Consider the following 20,043-nt stretch of genomic DNA (forward strand, 5'->3'; position numbering starts at 1 on the left):
AAAAAAAAGCCAGCATATAAATACATCTACCATGAGAGCATTAAAGCCAAGTTTAAAAGCGCCTGGCCTTGAATGACCTTGAGAATAAGAGGCTACAGACGGCAACCCGGGTTCCAGATGCAGCCAGAGCCCTGTCTTTTAAAGCCTCTGAGCTACGGATGTTTTTCACATTTTTAAAGGATTGTAAGGAAGGAAGAGGAAAGGAAAAGGCAACAGAGACCATATGTGGTCTGCAAAGTGCAAAATATTTACTTTCTTGGTCGTTCTTAAAAAAGTATGCTGACCCTGTTTTAGCTCATTTGATCACCTGATTCTTCACAAAGCCAGCCTTCTCCTTGCAGAGACTTTACTTAGAATTCATTTTGGGTTTTTTTTTTTTTTAACCCATATGCACATATACATATTGTTGTTCTGTCGCCAAACTTGTGTCAGACTCTTTGTGACCCTGTGAACTGTAGCACGCCCGGTTTCCCTGTCCTTCACCATCTCCCGGAGTTTGCTCAAATCCATGTCCATTGAGCTGGTGATACTGTCTAGCCATCTCATCCTCTGTCTTCTCCTTCTCCTGCCCAATCTTTCCCAGCATCAGGGTCTTTTCCAATGAGTTGGCTCTTTGCATCAGGTGACCAAAGTATTTGAGCTATGCACAATGTAAATGCATGCAGTACGTATAATTCTCCTTTTCATTCAATGATCCCACATTTAGGAAGTGTTTATTGTGTTGGGAGGTATTAGTGGGGCCACAGCATCCAGCCTGATCCAGGCACTGGTCTAAGCTGGAGGATGAAGTGATGAATAAAGTGCCGGCATCAAACACACACTCACTCCATCCTCAAACGAATGATGCTCTGAGGCCCCAGCTCCAGGCCACGTGCTCTGTGGCAGGTGCTGGGGATTCAGGGCAAACAAGACAGATCAAGACACTGCCCTCAAGGAGCTGACAGTTCACCAGGGAAGCAAGTGCCAGGCAGGGGCTGGGCGGAGAGGGCTACAGAGAGGCAGGGCACTTCACCCAGACGGGAACTCCAGGAACGCATCTGGAGGAAAGGACGCATCTGGTGCTAAATAAGGACTGGCCAGCTGACGCGTGAAGGAGGAAAGTGGTTCCCAGCAGAGGGAGACCGTGAAGAAAAGCTCAGATGACGATGGGCACACGTGTGTCCTGAGAACCCGCTGCAGCAGCTGACGTTTGGCTAAGGGGGCAGAAGACTGGCCTGAGCTGAAGCTAAGGAGGTCAGGAGGGGCCTGGAGCACAGCCCTGGAGAAAATCCATGTTAAAGAGAAAAGACAAAACGGCGTGGACCCAAGGGGAAGATCGCAAAGGGTTTTGGATGGAGAGTAAATAGTCAGAAATGTATCTTGTATGTGCTCAGACTCTTTGAGACCCCATGGACTATAGCCCGCCAGGCTCCTCTGTCCCTGGAATTCTCCAGGCAAGAATACTGGAGTGGGTTGCCATTCCCTTCTCCACGGGATCTTCCCAACCCAGGAATCAAACCCCTGTCCCCTTACACCTCCTGCACCGGCAGGCAGGTTCTTTTCCACCAGTGCCACCTGAGAAGCCCTGGCCACCTCTTACTCAGAGCTGGGCTCCAGGGAGCTCCGCGCCTCCAGCAAACTGTGGGTCATCTGAGCCACTAGCCACACTGCCCGCCTGGACTGACCTAACAACTGGTTAAGTGGAGATCAGGATACCTACCCCCGGGAATTGAGAATTAGAGCGTACGAACGGATCCTGTACGCCTGTACCCCCACATCCACAGCAGGGCTGTTCACAATTGCCCAGAGGTGGAGACAACCCAAATGTGCAGCAGTGGATGAATGGGAGACCAACATGACGTAACCAGGCAGTGGAGCGGCGTTCAGACAACAAGGAGCGAGGTTCTGACACAGCTACAACGCTGATGAAGCCTGAAAACATTATGCTGAGTTAAAAAAAAAAAAACAGACACAAAAGGTCACTTACTGTATGATCGCATTTATAGAAAAATAGCCAAAAATGGGTGAATCGACAGAAACAGAAGGAAGATTTGTGGTGACCAGGGCTTGGGGGTGAGGGAGGGGTGGGGAGCGACGGCTTAACGGGGATGGGGGTTTCCTTTTGTGGGGAGGGATGAAAAATGTTCTGGAACTAGATAGCAATGTTGGTTACACAAAACTGTGAAGGTACCAAGTGTCACTGAACGGTTCACTTTAAAATGGCCAACTTCAGGAGTTCCCTGGGGGCCTAGTAGATAGGATTCCAGGCTTTCACAGCCGTGGCCTGGGTTCAATTCCTGGGCAGAGAACATCCGGCAAGCCCCAGTGTGCAGCCAGAAATAAATACATACAAATAAAAAGGTTAATTTTACGTTATGTGAATTTCACATCAATTACCAAAAAAAAAATTTATTTTTTTGTACAGTTGATTTACAAGGTTGTATGCGTTTGAGGTGCACAACAGGGTGATTCCATTATACATGTTCCTTTTCATGTTCTTTCCCACTATGGTTCACTCTGGATACAGAACACAGTTTCCTATGCTATACACCAGGACCTTGCTGTCTGTCCACTGAATACATAATGGCTTGTGCCTGCTGACCCAAAATGCCTAAACTCACCACCCCCTTTACCTTTGGTAACCACAAGTTTGTTTTCCATATCTGTGAGTCTGTTTCTGTTTGAAAGTTCCTTTGTCATAAAGGAGACTACGAGAAACAGAGGGTCTGGGGTATCCCACCACCCAGGTTTCCCATCTGTGTCCCTCACACAGGACAGTTGCCCAGACTTCTCCAGCACACCTTGCTAGACTGTTCCAGTGGGCATCAAAATGCCCTGGGGACCTGTTTTAAAATGCAAACGCCTCAGGGACTTCCAATGCAGGGGTCACGGGTTTCATTCCTGGTCGGGAACTAAAATCCCACATTGCCATGTGGCATGCCGCCCCCTCCAAAGAAAAGCAGACAAACTGCAGATGGCCCGGCTTCATCTCAAGAGCTTGGGGTGGGGCCAGGGCGCCTGTGTTTGCTCGGCCTCCCAGGTGACTCTGGTGTGCCCCCAAGTTTACCAACCACAGAGCCAGGTCCCTTTTCCCTTTTCATCTTGAGACCGTCCCTCCATCACCTGCAGGAAGCCCTTCTTCCCTCTTTACTGAGTTCTTTGCAATAAACAGTAAGACTTTGGCTTCCAAAGGAAAGAAAAAGGTACTTGGATTGCAGTGAACCACCCAAGCAACAGCACCTGAATCAAAGCAAGGTATAATCTGCCTCAATCAGAGGTCACCAGCCTTGGCTGAACATCAGAGCCTTCTTGGGGATGTTTTCATTTAGAGACCGAGGCCCTGCCTGGGACACAATGACTCAGAGCTTCCTGCGGGAGGTCCAGGCGTCAGTATTTTTCTAAGGCACCAAAGGCAACGTCTCTGCTCCTTCCCACCCACACTCCCCACTCACCCCCACCCTCTAGCACACTTCCTGGTCCAATTGCTCAGAAAATGTTGACTCTAAACGGCAGTATAAGTCTCTAGATTCTCCAGCAAACATAATTAGGAAGTAAACAAAGCGTGAAAAAGCCTGTAACGGATCCACACTTCAGATTCCGTTTTTCTATTTAACTATCTGTGGCTCGTGTTTCTGGTGCCCAGAAAGTGGTCAACTGCCAAGGAGCATAGATCTGCCTCCGGCAAATAACTCAAGGCTATAAAGCGCTTTAAATCTATATCTAACATTTATTTATTTATGTGCCTGCTCTGGGCCTCAGCTGCGGTCTTCGAGAACTTTAGTTTCCACGTGTGAACTCTTGGCTGCAGCATGTGGGATCTGGTTCCCTGACCAAGGACTGAACCCGGGCCCCCTGCGTTCAACTTAGCGACTAAACCACCACCACCACCCCTGCGTTGGGAGCCCAGAGTCTTAACCACTGGACCGCCAGGAAGTCCCTGTAAAGTGTTTTCAAGTTTGAGGCTGGAAAGAGATTTCATGAAGACGATCTTATTTTCTCTTCCCAATATCTCCATTCATTCGTTCATTCATTCATTGGACTTCCCTGGTGGCTCAGACTGTAAAGAATCTGCCTGCAATGCAGGAGACCTGGGTTCAATCCCTGGGTCGGGAAGATCCCCTGGAGGAGGGCGTGGCAACCCACTCCAGCATTCTTGCCTGGAGAATCCCGTGGACAGAGGCGCTACAGTCCATGGGGTCCCAAAGAGTCGGACACGACTGAGCCACTCACACTATCTCCCGCCTAGTATCTCCATCCATTCATTCATTCTTCATTCCTACCTCCTGGAGGCCTGCTATCCACAGGGAAGAGAAGCGTCAAGATGTGGGAGGTGCCAACACCTGGGATGGCCAGGGAAGCTTTCTGGGGAAGAACATACAAACCGCATTCTGCAGGGTGAGCAGGAGAGAGTGTGCAAATGCCGGAAGGACTGTGTTCGGAGCTGGGGACCGCGCCATCGTGCTCGCAAACGTCTATCAGTTTTGGCATTAAATTCAGAACACCCTGGTCTTGCTCAGGTCAAGGTGAGTCCACCTACTATTTACTCATGGAATTGGAGAAGGGAGGCTCCGAAGGGAACTGGCTGTGATTCTAGAGACAACGTGTACTTCTGAGACACACGGCTGACGATCCCTTCCCCTCCTCCAGCCCCAAGACACAGGACCAAAGGAGCCACAGGCACGGAGCTACACAGGACATCTTCAGGGCCAGCGTCCGCGTCCTGCTATCGCTGACACACCTTCTGTCACGTATCCCCAGGGCTCAATATAGGAGACGACAACCGTTTAGCTTTTCCAGGGGCTCCTTCCTCTCGAAGAAGTGGCCAAACCAACATCTCCATCCGTAAAATTGACTCCTTTTCTTCTTTGATACCAGAATTCTGGGATCTTCTCTGGTGGTTCAGCAGTAAAGAATTCACCTGCCAAGCAGGAGAGGTGGGTTCAATCCCTGGGTTGGGAAGATGCCCTGGAGGAGGAAATGACAGCCCGCTCCACTATTCTCGCCCGGGAAATCTCAAGGACAGACGAGCTTGGCGGGCTGCAGGGTCACAAAAGAGTCGACACGACTTAGCAACTCAAGGAGAACAAGGACAATAGATTCCACGAGTGGAAATGCCACTGCAGTCTCTCCCCTGCAAGCGACCCCCTGCATTCTCCCCCACCTCCACCTCCTCTGTTAGGTATCCTTCCGTTAAGTAGAATCAGAATGCTAAAGATGGAGAGTCCATGAAGGAAAGGAAAACAGACATCAGCCCTCCTGGGGCAAAATCATCGCCTCCTGCAGCGTCTGTCCCTTCCAAATAGTTGTCACACGTGGCTCTCACCGCAACTCCGGCAGCCGGAAGCTGTGACCAGCAACAGCTGAGTACATATTAGAAGTATGTGCAGTACTACATATAAAATAGACAGCTAACGAGAACCCACGTACAGCTCAGGGAACGCAGTGCTCCGTGGTGACCTGAATGGGAAGGAAACCCCAAAAAGTGGGGATATAAGTACACATGTGGCTGATTCACTTCGCTGTACAGTAGAAAATAACACTACACTGTAAAGCAACTACACGCCAATAAAAATGATTTTTAAAAAAGGTATGTGCCCACCCTGCTCGTTTAAGTTTTCAGCAGAGGCATCTTCCGTGCCATCACGGGAAAAACCAAGGGAAGCGGAACAGGATTGGGACACAGACTCATGAAAGGGCTAGGGAGAAGGCAGTACGCCTGACGCTTGCTGACCTTGGAGCCTGAGCAGCCAGGGTCGTCAGCCACGCTGCCCCACAGGAGCGTCTACGCCCCTGTCCCCTGCAGTCCCTGGGCAGCCTCTTCGGATGTCAGATCCCCAGGCAGGGAGGAAGGGGGTGGGGAGCAGGCATCTCCCAGAGAGGAGGCTGCCAAGACCGAAAGCAAAGCTGCAAAAGCAAGTGGCGGCATCACAGCTTGTATGTTACTACTTGTTTTTCAGGAAACACGTAACAAAATCACATCTCCAGGACACACACACACACACATACACAAAAGCACAGAGCGATCTAACTACTCAGCCACAGGGAAGCGGTCCGGCAAGCTGCACAAAGACGGAAGGTCTCCACACAGGTGCTAAAACGAGGAGATGAAAATCATTTCGAATTTTAAAAATAACACACGAGAAGAGAATGCACAGACGGTTCCAACTGTGCGAAAAAGTACGCAGGCACATACATATGTAAAGAGAGGGAAGTCTAAATACAGGAGTCAGCGCTCAGGTTGCTTTAGAGTTGATTTGAAGCATACTTAAACAATACGAGCATAGGAGGGAGTGGTTATGTCTTAATATTTATAAGATACAATGTAAATCATTTTCCAAAAGGAAAAAAAAAAGAGAGAAAAGAGAAAAATCTACAAGGGTACCCACTAAACTGATGATGATGGTTGACTTTGATCTGGGAAGAGTTCAGGAAAAAGGAAGAAGCATCCTACTCCATTCAGGCTGACTTTTTTTTTCCTTTAGTTCCCCAACCAGGGATCACACGTGTCCCCCCTGCAGCAGAAGCACAGTCCTAACCACTGGACTGCCAGGGAATTCTCCAAAACCAGGTATCTTTTTTTTTTTTTTAGGCTGCTGTAACAAATTACCATCAACTAGGAGCCTGGTAGGCTGCAGTCCATGGGGTCACTAAGAGTCGGACACGACTGAGCGACTTCACTTTCACTTTTCACTTTCATGCATTGGAGAAGGAAATGGCAACCCACTCCAGTGTTCTTGCCTGGAGAATCCCAGGGACGGGGGAGCCTGGTAGGCTGCCATCTATGGGGTCGCACAGAGTGGGACACGACTGAAGCGACTCAGCAGCAGCAGGTGGCTTATAAACAACAGACATTTATTTCTGGCAATTCTAGAGGCTGAGAAGCCCAAGGTCAAAGTGCTAGCAGATTCAGTGTCTGGAGAGAGCCCACTTCCTGGCTCATAGACAGTGTGTGCACACGTCCTGATGTGCTAGAGGCCAGGAGGGGAGCTCTCTGGGGGCTCCTTTATCGGGGCACTAATCCCATTTATGAGGACTCCACCCTCATGACCTGGTCACCTTCAAAAGGCCCCACTTCCGAACACCATCACACTGGAAATTAAGTTTAACACATGAACTTTAGCAGGATACAGTCTGTAGCAAGAAAGGACTGTCACATAAAAATCTGTTTAATTTTTATAATGAGATTTGTGTGTTGCATTAATGCAATATTAGTAAGACTAAAAAGAGAGACAGGCGGCCATGGAGATACACAGCCACCGTCCTCCCCTCCCCTCCCCTCCACCCACCAGTAGAAAAAGCTCTGCTTTACACTGAAGGTGCGGTCTTCGCAGTCACCACCAGTCTTAACTTTACATAGAAGCAAACTGCAAAGATCACAAAAATGTCAGCATCTCCAGATAGCTGTCCACGGTCCATTCTGCTTCTCCCTAGAGCCATCCAGGGGGACCATGGGCTCGACTGGCCTGAGCCACACTCACCACCACCGCCTTCCTCCGGGGCCTGGCCGATTCCACCTTCCTCAGCCACCCCCGCCCGTTTCCACTCTCATTAAGCCATCATTTGGCAAAGCCTCCGTACAACTCTGTCAGCTCGTTTCCCATTAACGGTGACCGTGTCCGCCTTCTCCACTCTACCCTCAGATAAATGCAGGAAAATAAACACCCTTTCAGGGAGCGACTGGACAAGCGGAATTAACGCGGCCACAGCGGGTTCAACCTGACAGGCTGTTATGAGTAAAGCCCTTTTCATGAGCAATGTGGGGCTCAAGCTCCAAAAGGGAGACAAATACATCTGAAAGGCTGAATGGAGGGGAGCCGCATTAGAGGCAAGGTCAGAGTTAACCATTTCCTTCCCGCCCTCCCGGAGTCTTGCCACCCTTCAGGTCCTGAATGTGTAAGAAGAAATAGGGAGGGCACACCCCCTGTGGACTCGCAGAGGCACCTGTGCTTGGACCGTCACGGGTCAATGTCAGAAGCCCCCCAGCAGGCTCTTCCCTGGGGCTCGGTTACGAGTCCACACTTACAGTGCAGGGCACACGGGCTGGATCCCTGGTCGGGGAACTAAGATCCCACAGGCCTGTGGCACAGCCAAGGAAATACTAAAAAAAAAAAAGGCCAAGGAAAAATTTAAGAAAAGTTTAAAAGATAGGTTTAGGGAATGCTAAAAGAACCCCTCAAAGCACCTCTGTGCTGAGCATACTCCTGCACCGGCTTGTTTCGCCAGGGACTGGCTTGCTCCCTCTTGCCCAAAGTGCACGCACGGTCCTCCCAGAGGACAAAGCGGAGGCTGTGGGGTCTTCTGCAGGCAGGGCCCCCTTCCTCCAGGCACTCGTTTTGCAGGACGAGCCCCGTCTGTCATCGCTGCAGCCAAAGCCTTTTGCTCTCACGACCGCGCCCTGCTCCTGGGCCGTGTGTTGAGCCGTGTGGCTTTGTCTGAGCTGTGTGACTTTGTCGCAAAGTGAGATGAACGGGAAACTGAAGAGATCTCAGCTGGAATTGCCCCACGGAACTCCTGGTTCCTACACTCCAACCGCAGTGAGCGTTCTGAAACCAAACTCCGGCCACCGCTTTCTCCCCCAGAAGACTGTATTCCCCTTGGCTACACAATCAATGCTGACAACCAGCCAGACTCAAGGTCAAAACCCAATAACTCAGACTCCAAGATGCATCTTCCCTACATCCGAGCGGCTGCCCTTTCTGGGTCTGGTTGGCAAATTCACAGTGAGACGGAAGGAAACCTCCAGCCTGTCTCAGAGCGATGGACAGACAGCTCCCCAGCCCACTCTTAGAGTCACGTTCGCATTGGGGTTCTGCTGCAGTTACAAACAATGCTTATCTGTTTACGAGTTCGTCCAAGACAAATGCCCCTCCTCACATCAACAGCATGAACTAACTTCTCTTAAAACGTCCCAGAACAGATGCTTCCTGCTAGGTTGATCTTTCTGCCAATGAGCAAGGTCCTGGGCGTTCATGGTTCTTACGCCCTTTCTGAAGACCTTTCATTCTCTCCCTCAGTGCTCACCCACCATTCCCCAACCAGGCCTCATTTTCCAAGACTTCCCGCTGGGATCTTCTCTATATTCAAAGCATACAGTAGAGCAAACAGGAAGCAAAAGGTTAAGGAAAAAAAAAAAAGGTACCGCAGCATACAACAAATGACTATTTACACTGCCCAGAGAAAGCCTCTACATTCAGGCAGCTGATCAAATACGCTGACACCTCCCACCCCACCCCCGCCCTCCCCGCCCCAGTACCAGGGAACGGTGACTCCTCACGAGACAAAGAGCCCTCTGCCATATATTGCCTTGGAAGCCCGGGGGGGCTCGGGTGGGAAGGGCAGAAAGAGACCAGCAGGGGTCGTGCCAGCCCCGGTCTGCCATCCAGGAGTGAACGCCACTGGCCTTCCTGCCCGGGCAAGGAGAATACACTCCACTGGCAAGGTGACACGGAACCCAGGTGGGCTGGACAGCAGGCTATGGCAGTCCACCCGGAGGACCCTCCCAGAGCCATTACCAAGCAGACGTGTCCAAAAACAAGGAGACAGAGGGTCTGGGGGGTGGGGACAGAGGACCACAGCCTGACAAGCTCTCGCTGAACGAGAAGGACACAGTCTTTCCTCCAAGATGACATCACGGCTCCCCATGCAGACATCACCGCACAATGAGCTGTTCGGTCCAGAGGCTGGTCCCTCTGGATCAAGAGTGATCGGTTTCTCACGAGTGTCTGGGCCACGTTCCTCCCAAGACTCTTCCTTCTCTCTCTCCGATGGGGAAGGAAGAAGGCAAGTGGGGAAAGGTGAGCCTACGTCCTGGGGTACGAGCCCTGCCGACTCCAGGGAACCCGACTTGCTCCCCGCCCACCACGATCCCCAGAGAAACTCTCTCCCCCGGATGGGCCTTCCCGCACCTCCTCCCTTCCTGGGTGAGCAGAGAATTCAAGCCCCAGCTCAGGTCTCTTGGGGGGCTTCTGCCCACCTCGGGGACTTGTTAAAACACAGCGCCTGGTAAGGTGACACGTGCCTGCACTGGGTCCTTCCTGACAGCCACCCTTCAGCCAAGCTGGTTTCGGCCAATGGCACTGGGTCACAGTCTCACGGTCTGGCTTTGGCTCTCTCTGCTCAGGGACCGCAGCCAGAATGCAGGCTGCTCTGTGTATTGGGCTTCTCTGTGAGCCAGGAAAAGCTCATTCCCCAAAGCCAACCTCCCAGCACTGTTTAGGCAAAAAAAAAAAAAAAAAAAAAAACATCATCAGCTCACCCAAATTCTGGTGCCTTATTACTTTCTTTAATTCACAATTTTTGGCTGAGCTGGGGTTTCATGGCTGTGCAGACTCTCTCCAGTTGCAGCGAGCTGCGGGGGTCGGGGGCTCGAGGCCGTGCAGGCTTCAGAAGTTGTGGCGCTCGAGCTTAGCTGCCCTGAGGCTTGTGGTCCCTCCCAGACCAGGGATTGAACCCATGTCCCCTGCATGAGCAGGGGGGATTCTCAACTGCTGGAACACCAAGGAAGTCCTTGGTGCCTTTTTAGATTTTTTAAAATTATTACCTGGCAACCCCTAAAGGGAGTTATAAACCCTCAAGTCAAAAGAAGGAAACTGGGGGTAAGGGACATACAACTGGTTCGTGTCAGAAGCGAGCCCAGTCCAGAGCCCTGTTGCCCGGTCCCCCACCTCATCCCCCTATTAATCAGCGTTCGCGGAGGGGATGCTCTGCTGAGTGTCTTCTGCTGTGGTCCAGTGTGTTCTCAGCTCCCTGGTGATGTCATAAGCTCGCTAAGGGTCAGGACCAGCATCCCGGTCACTCCCTTGCCCCAGTTGAGGTCCATTCCTGCAGACAGTGCCGCAGCGAATGACATCCAGGTGTTCTCTGCGTGTTTAACAAGATCTGACATTTAAAATCCGAACTTACCAAAATGCGACTGAAGGGCTGATGAGTCAGACCACCGAGAGCTTATTTTCTTTTCAGTCACAATTCAATCCCTCTAGGTAAAAGCCCTAAATGGCTTGAAGTATCTATTTCGATACCGCTAGCCACTTAACAGAGACACGACCGAGGGTGTTGAGTTTGAACAGAAGTAGATTCATGGCACAGAGCTGGACATGCCCTGACACGAGAGTCCAGGGAGGAGCGGTACTCACCCAGTGAGGCATCAGGAGGTCGGCTAGGTAGACGAACGCTGCTCCAAGGGTGAAGCCGACAGCCACGGGGAGAAAGGCCAAGGAACCAAAGCCACCAGAGGACGTGGCCATCTCCACTGCCGGGGCCAGGAGGGACCAGTAGGAAGCCGCCAGCATGACCTGCAAAGCCATGAAAAGCAGCAAACCATTAAACCATCCCCAGAAGCCCTTCCAGTGGGGACTTTCCTAATTCTCTGTGGCCCAGCTGGAACTCTTCAGTGTCACCTGGGTCAGGCCTTTAATCCTCAGTGGTAGGTGGGAACTATTCCAAGGCAAAAAGCAGCCATGAGAAATCTACTGCTGTGAGAGCTTAATCTGGACCTTGTGAAGAGGCAGTCTAGTTTGCTATCATCTCTCATATCCATACCTGACTGCTGGAGAAACCATAGCCTTGACTATACTGACCTTTGTCAGCGAAGTGATGTCTCTGCTTTTAAATACGATATCTAGGTTTGTCCTAGCTGCTGTTTGTAGATAAAGAAATTGAATCTCGAAGTAATAAGATCATTTGCCCAAGGTCACTGAGCCAGGAAGTGGCAGATCCGGGGAACTGACCAAAGCAGGACCATCCCCACCTCAGTGAGAAGGGAACCACGAGAGGGAAAGGAGAGAAATGAAACTGGACTCGAATCACAGTGGAGTCAATGGGATCCAGAGTGCTCCAGTGTTTAGTCAATTAGACACTCACTCACAGTTGTCTCCTCTTACAGATGCCGTGACATCTTGGCTAGAGCACACCCACGACCCATTGCAACTGTATGACGTCAGCACGGACAGGTACAGTGATGAATGGGTTTCTAAAATTACTTGTTGCCGCCTTGCCTTGAAAAACACATCTGCATCATCCATCTCCAAAATAACATTCCGAGTGACAGAACCAGGTATTACGAAGACAACAATGAAGAACAAATACGTGAGGAAAGAAAATGATTTCTCTTCTGCAGAGCGTCACCCACACACAGTCATTGGCTCGGCACTAGACGCTCCCAAGAAAAATCTTAGCGCCACCCATAGAGAATTGTACCCGCCTCAGCTGCTGTTGTTCAGCCGCTCAGTCGCGTCCGACTCTCTGTGACCCCGTGGACTGCAGCTCACCAGGCTCCTCTGCCCTCCTCTGTCTCCCAGAGTTTGCTCAAATTCACGTTCACTGAGTCAGTGATGCCATCCAACCATCTCATTCTCTGTCACCCTCTTCTCCTTTTGCCTTCAGCCTTTCCCACCATCAGCGTCTTTTCCAAGGAGTCGGCTCTTCGCATCAGGTGACCAAAGTATTGCGGCTTCTGCATCAGTCCTTCTAATGAATATTCAGGGTTGATTCCCTTTAGGATTGCCTGGTTTGATCTCCTTGCAGCCCCAGGGACTCTCGAGTCTTCTGCAGGTCCACAATTTGAAAGCATCAATTTTTTGGCACTTAGCCTTCTTTATGGTCCAGTTCTCACATTCGTACATGACTACTGGAAAAATCATAGGTTTGACTATACAGACCTTTGTCGGCAAAGTGATGTCTCTGCTTTTTAATACGCTGTCTATGTTTGGTGGTTTACTTGCTAAGTTGAGTCCAACTCTTGCGACCCTATGGACTATAGTCTGACAGGCTCCTGTCCATGGGATTCTCCAGGCAAGAATACTGGAGTGGGTTGCCATTTCCTTCTCCAGGGGATCCTGCCGACCCAGGAATTGAACCCAGGTCTCTTGCATTTAGACTCCCAGAAACAATAAAATTGGCTCATCGGTTCAGCGCCATGGGACTGTCAGAGGAAGCCTGTGGGAACCTCCTCTATGCCGGGGCTAATTCATCCCTCTCCCAGACTCTGTCTCACCTGCTTTAGAATTCAACAGCCCTCTAGAGCTGCCATCTGTGGTAAGCTCCAGCCAAGGAAGGCCAGTGCAGAAGTACAGAGGCGGCACAGGCATGCCCGGCAACCTCCATCCTTGCGTGTTTCAGGGCCTCCCATTTAGACCACATCGCTAGTAAGACCACTGCAGTCCCTCCCCATATCTCATCCTTGTCGATGTCACTGGGATACTTCCCCAGCCTTGGCGTCCCATCACCTTCTCAACATCAAGTTCAACCTCTTCTGTCAAAGCTCCCTCTATCCCTAGGCATCGCTGGATACCAATCTTTTTTCTGCTTCTACACGTGAAAAATACAATATTCTCATGGACAAGTGATAAGACACAGATCAGAAAGGTTATGCCTCTCAAGGGAGGGTTGGCCAGAATCCAGGATGCTGGACATGGAAAGGCATCTCCGACGACTCAGGTGGGTCCCTTTCTTAAGAATCCCTGTCCTCTGTCCTCCAGTCAAACCTGGAACCCAACAGGATTTCCTTCCTTCCTTCTCCTCGGCAGTCTCCCTGCCTCCCACAGCTCGGAACATGACCAAGAATCGGTCTTGGGATGGAGCTGGGTTCCACTGGAATTGCAATGAGAAGCCTGTGCTCTGCAGCTGGAAAGTAGCCCCCGCTTGACACTAGAGAAAGCTGGTGCGCTGCAAGGAAGACCCAGTGCAAACATAATTCAAGAAATAATAAAGGGCATACGTGATCAACAAAATAATCACTTCTCCCCCAAAGATGTGTGTGTACATGTTAAGTCACTTCAGTCATGTCCTACTCTATGTGACCCTATGGACTGCAGCCCACCAGGCTCCTCTGTCTGTGGGATTCTCCAGGCAAGTATACTGGAGAGGGTTGCCACGATCTCCTTCAGGGGATCTTCCTGACCCAGGGATTGAACCACGTCTCTTACATCATGTGCATTGGCAGGTGGGTTCTTTACCACTAGTGCCGCCTGGGAAGCCCTCCCTGAAAGATGACCACCTCCTAATCCGTAAAACCTTCATGTCATCTTACATGGCAAGAGGGACTCAGCAGCTGTGGTTAAGGATTCTGAGCTGGGGAGATGATCCTGGGTGAGCTGGGTAGGGCCCACGTCATCACAAGAAACGTTATGAGAGAGCAAGAGGAGTCAGAATCAGAAAGATGTGACGACAAGAGCATGGTCAGACAGGAGAGACTGGAAGATGCTGTGTCACTGACTTGAAGATGGAGAACAGGTCACGAGACAAGGAAGGTCGGTGGGCTCTAGGACCTGGAGGAGGCAAAGCAACAGGTTCTTCCCAGGAGCCTCCAGCAGGAACACAGCCCTGCTGCCGCTTTGATTTTACCCCAGTTAGAACCAATGTGAACTTCTCATTTCCAGCACTGTCGGATGATACGTCTGAGTCGTTCTAAGCCACCGTGCTTGTGGTGCTCGTTACAGCGGCAACAGGAAACTCATGCAGCAGATAAGGCACGTGTTCCTTTTTTTTTTTTTTAGAGCAGTTTTATATTCACAGCAAAACTGAGCAGAAGGTACAGAGAATTCCCACATACTGCCTGCACCACACATGCACAACCTCTCCACCATCCACATCCTACGCCGGGTGGGACGTTTGTTACAATCAGTAAACCTACATTGGCACGTGGCTATCACCCAAAGTCCACAGTCTACATTGGAGATGGCTCTCTGTGCTGTATATTCTGAGTTTGCGCAAATGAACCAAGACATGTATCTATTATTCTGGTGTCAGGACCGGCAGTTCCACACCCTAGGACTCTTGTGTTCCGTCTGTTCATCTCTTCCGGCTCCCTGGCAACCCTTGGCAACCGCTAATCCTTTTACTGGCTCCACGGTTTTGGCTTTTCCAAAATGCCTTATAGCTGAAATTGTACAGTATTCAGCCTTTTCAGACCGGCTTCTTCCACTTAAGTGCGTTTAAGATCCTTCCATGTCTCTTCATGGCTTGATAGCTCGTTTCTTTTTAGCACTGAATAACAGTCCATTGTCTGGATGGGCCCTGCTTTTACTTATCTATTCACTTATCACAGGGCATCTTGGCTGCTTCCACGTTTTGGCAATTATGAATAAAACTGCTGTAATCATCCGTGTGCTGGCTTCTGTGCAGACGTAACTCTTCAGTTCGTTTGGATAAACACCAGGGAGTGCAATTCCTGGACTGTATGATAAATCCTATAGATATATATATATATTTTTTTAAGATAATCCCTCAACATGGGTAGCTTCCTTGAAACTGTCAACACTAGCAAAGCTCCTTTAAATGTTGGGCGATTTTTTTTTTAAATCTGTATGTAGTGACATATTAACTAGCTGATACAGAAGCAGGAAGTAGTGTATCTGATTAACCTTCAATTACCCCTAAGAAGCAGGGCCTGCAGGGGACAGTCTAGTGATGGGGAGGTGGTAATCACCCGGCACAAGACTTCAGGGAATGAGCTCAAAAAAAAAAAAGAGTCGTTACCAACCAGTCCCCTTCATGACTCCGGATGACAGATATCGAAGATCCTCCCGCAGCCGCAACCCTGCTTAGAAAGACAAACAGGGCTACCAGTGCGCCAGGGAAGAACAAATCTGACCCCACACTGGGTCTGTTTCTTTTCTTTTACCTTTGTAAGCAATTGCTTTTGCTGTGAGAACATTGCCCGTAGCCCGAAATATACAGGAGAGTCCATTCTCAAGGCTCCGATCTTTACTTTTTTTTAATCTATTTATTTCATTTATTTGGCTGCACTGGGTCTTCAACGCTTTGTACAGGCTTTCTCTAGTTGCACTCTTCGCTGCGGTGGGTGGGCTTCTCATTGCAGGGACTTCCTCTATTGCAGAGCGTAGGCCCTAAGGTGCGCGGGCTCAGGGTTGAAGTGAAACAGGTTTAGTTGCTCCTCGGCATGTGACATCTTCCAGATCAGGGAGGGAACCCATGTCCCCTGCACTCCCAGGCGGTGCTTAACCCCTGGACCACCAGGGAAGTCCTAGGCTCTAAAACACTTTTCCACTCAGAGAGAGATAAAGTTGCAGAACTGAGAATAACGTTTGTCTTTTTGGAGGTTTATAGGAACGTCGTGATTGACCTAAATAAATGGAGGCAAGAATAGCGGATTCTGACACCAGGAAGTTCACAACAGCCACTCACACCCACTCCCCTTTTAATATAAAAGAATCCTGAATTCGGGTAAGATGGTTCTTTGGGACACTGGCCCACCATCTTCTCAGTCTACCATTTTTCTGAACAAAGTCGCTATTCCTTGCTCTGACAACTTGTCTCTAGATTTACCGGCCTGCCGTGTGCTGTACGAGCCTAGACTCGGTGACAGCGACCCCAGCCGGAAAGATGTCAAGTGGAGCCGCTCGGAGCCGCTACCCCAAAGAGCATGTCCTCCCTAGATTCCTCGCGCAGGGGGTCCCCAGGTCAGGCTCTGCGTCTGCAGAAGCTGGAGACTGACCTCCCTGATGCCCCTTCTCAGAAAGACACTCAAGGATGTGTTTACTCCATGAGATGAAGCAGTGAAACAAGCAAGTCAAGACAGGGGGAAAGGAATAAAGGGCATCTCCAGGCGGTGGGAAAAAAGAAAAGGACATCAGAGCAACATTGCAACAGGCTCGGAGAACCAGACCCCAGATGGGAAGAGGGGCTGGAGGGCTCTGGGAAAAGGCAGACTGTAGAGCCTAGGAGGTTTGAATGCTTGTGGGGGAGAGTCTACAGTTCTTGGTGGGAGACTAGTGATGGATTAACAACGGGTGCCCAGAAAACTAGGCAAAGGGGAAAAAACGGAGACCATTGACAACTCTGGAAAACACCAAAATTGCACAAGAAAGGAAATAAGTGAATACCATTGACAATCTTAACAATGTAAGTAAGCTATTGTTTATTTCTTAACCAAGGTACTTATCTGCAAGGTTGAATATATACAACAGAAAATGCGCTCTTTAAAGTCTGGACAATTCAGGGGCATTGATGGCACTCACAGTGTGGAGCAAGCATCGGCACAAAGTTCCAAAACCTTTTCACAGAACAGAAGCTCTGCAACCACGAAGAGGTGGCTCCCTGTCCCGTCTCCCTCCAGCCACTGGTAACCTCTGAGCTATTCTCTGTCTCTCTGAATTTACTTAATCTAGACACTTCATGAGGAGAAGGCAATGGCAACCCACTCCAGTACTCTTGCCTGGAAAATCCCATGGACGGCGGAGCCTGGTGGGCTGCCGTCTATGGGGTCGCACAGAGTCGGACACGACTGAAGCGACTTAGCAGCAGCAGCAGCAGACACTTCATGGGGCTTCTCCAGTGGCTCAGCAGTAAAGAATCTGCCTGCAATGCAGAAGCCTTAGGAGACATGGGTTCAATCCCTGGGTCAGGAAGATCCCCTGGATGAGGGCATGGCCCCCACTCAAGTATTCTTGTCTGGAGAACTCCATGGACAGGGGAGCCTGGCGGGCTACAGTCCACGGGGTCACAAAGAGTTGAACGGACTGAAGTGATCTACTGAATACCCATGCACAGACACTTCACACGCATGTCTGGCTTTTTTCACTGGGCATAATGCTTTCAAGGTTCATCCATGTTGTCAGAATTTCATCCCTCTTTAAGGCTGAACAATATTCCATTTTTAAGCTGTGACTATGGAACCACTGAACTAACCTTAAAAAACACAGTGTCTGTTGTGTAGGATGGTGGGGGTGGGGGGAGTGGGGATGGATAAGAGAACCAAATCCTCACCTTCCACACCAAGAAATCATGGAAGATTCTTAAAGCTGAAAAAGTCAAGAAACGTCAGAGTAGGCATGCAGTTGAAAATGTGGAGGCAAAACAAGTGAGGAAACAGCTAAAATCATTATTCGCGCATCCCTATGTGGGAATCGGGGGTGGGGATGGTCAGCAGACTTGCTTATTGCAAGCCCCACAGAACAACCTGATTTGTTAAACTATACACGCACATATCTTAGGGGAAATTTTTAAAAATGAATTTATAATATAATTTTAAAATATGTAAATATATAAGTAAATATTATAAATTTGTGATATGATAGTTTTTAACGTTTTGATCATAGAAGACCCTGATTCACAGTGAAGAGGATCCTGTGGACAGAAGTTCAATTTTCAGACAGGTGCCTGCACGACAATGAGACACCCGCTTGGCCCGTGTGTTTTTGTTAAAGGCTCCTAACTCACAGCCTGGACAAAAGAAAAAAAAAAGGTCAAAACGCACTTGCAGAGGAGGAGACATTTAAAATCAGCAGACAATCGGCTATACTCAAATACGATCACTTTTTTAGCTTAAAAAAAAAAAGAAATCAGCAGACACTTGCAAGCTGTTTCTCATGTTGCTTGAGAGTAAAATTCCATATTTCCCATCTGTAGTTACCCAAACCGAGCAAAGCTCCTAGGATCCTTCTTCTCAAAATGCCAGAGGGATCCATACTTTATAATGCTATTAATTTCCCTCTGGTGTCAGGGGTACCAGCATAGCATAATCACAAACAGTAGCTAAACACCTAGCCCACAGCAGGCAAATCTTTTCATTTCTGCTTAAGTGCTCATTTTAGGACAATTTCAGCTCTGGAAACATATGTGAAATTTGTGAAGAGCGTCTTGAGGGACACATCAGAATATTCTGGCTTGATGGGTGCGATTAAGCATTTCTTCTGTGACAGTGAAGATGGTTTAAACACTGGAGGAAAAGCCAAGCTACAAAACGAAATATCCCTCTTAATAAAAGAGGGGGAGGATATTATTGCACAGAGTTCACTGACAATACGATGAATATCAGTGGCGGGTAGGGCAGTGGAGCGCTGACCAGAACGCAAGCAGAGGGACTGGGAGGAAAGAAAACTCAGCGCACGAAACCCTGCAAAACAAGGTCGTTCATGTTCATTCAACACTGACTCACACATCAGAAGCCCACAGGGGGGTGGGGAGGGGCACATAAATTTTGCATTGAGTCATCTCTCCAGTGCGGCACGTCAATTCTCAGTCATGACTCAGGCATGAATCAAATTCATATGGGGGCTCTATCTATACCTAATCTTTTATTTAAAAAGAAACAACCCTCAAAATATACCAGCTTCTTGCAATTTTACAAAATTGAACCGAACAGCTCAGAATTATAATCATTTACATTCAGCTTCGATTACAGTTGTTGGTTGAGGTAGACTTGCCTGGGTGACCTAAGTCTTGCTGGCCACACCCACCTGATGAAAATAATGGAAAAAGGCCTGGCCTACCAGCTGGTATGTAATTTCCAAACCAGGAAAAAGCACTGGAGCTTCAAAAAGAAGATCTTCAAAAAGATCTACCCTGTGATCTACTGATCCCTCTCCTGGAGACCTGCCCCAAGAGAAATGAAAACAAATGTCCACATGAAGACTCAGGAGGGTTCAGAGCAGCTTCCGTCACAACCTAAACCCAAATGCAAGAGCCCAAATGTCCATCCACAGGAGAATGGACAAACCCACCATGGTCCATGTATAAATGAAACATTCCCTAGCAATAAAAAGAGGAAAAACTACTGATATCATGACACAGAGGAGTCTCCAACATTATACTGAGTGAAAGAAACCTGTATATATATATACACACACACACAGAGCCCTACAATGTATGATTCCTTTCAAGCACAAGAATATTTAAAACCCATCTATGGTACAGGCTTCAGCGGTATGTGAAATGGGACCTTCCAGATGTTCAAGCTGCATTTAGAAAAGGCAGAGGAGCCAGAGGTCAAATTGCCAATGTCCTCTGGATCATCAAAAAAGCAAGAGAGTTCCAGAAAGACATCTACTTCTGCTTTATTGACTACACCAAAGCCTTTGACTGTGTGGATCACAACAAACTGTGGAAAAGTCTTCAAGAGATGGGAATACCAGACCACCTTACCTGCCTCCTGAGAAATCTGTATGCAAGTCAAGAAGCAACAGTTAAAACTGGACATGGAGCAACAGACTGGTTCCAAATCGGAAAAGGAGTATGTCAAGGCTGTATATTGTCACCCTGCTTATTTAACTTACATGCAGAGTGCATCATGAGAAATGCTGGACTGGAGGAAGCACAAGCTGGAAT

At 49.1% G+C, this 20,043-nt stretch overlaps 1 protein-coding gene across 9 annotated transcripts in view; it reads right to left on the reverse strand.

The window, feature by feature from the left end:
- SLC39A11 (solute carrier family 39 member 11) overlaps positions 1-20,043 on the reverse strand; it is a 386,666-nt gene that overhangs the window by 243,110 nt on the left and 123,513 nt on the right. For all 9 annotated transcript variants that reach the window (XM_044938507.2, XM_025279390.3, XM_025279389.3 and 6 more), the window contains one exon: positions 11,112-11,270. In XM_044938507.2, coding sequence (XP_044794442.2) covers positions 11,112-11,270 — 159 coding nt within the window. The remainder of the gene's footprint in view (positions 1-11,111; positions 11,271-20,043) is intronic.

Source organism: Bubalus bubalis, chromosome 3 (assembly GCF_019923935.1).
Source record: "Bubalus bubalis isolate 160015118507 breed Murrah chromosome 3, NDDB_SH_1, whole genome shotgun sequence".
Classification (NCBI taxonomy): Eukaryota; Metazoa; Chordata; class Mammalia; order Artiodactyla; family Bovidae; genus Bubalus; species Bubalus bubalis.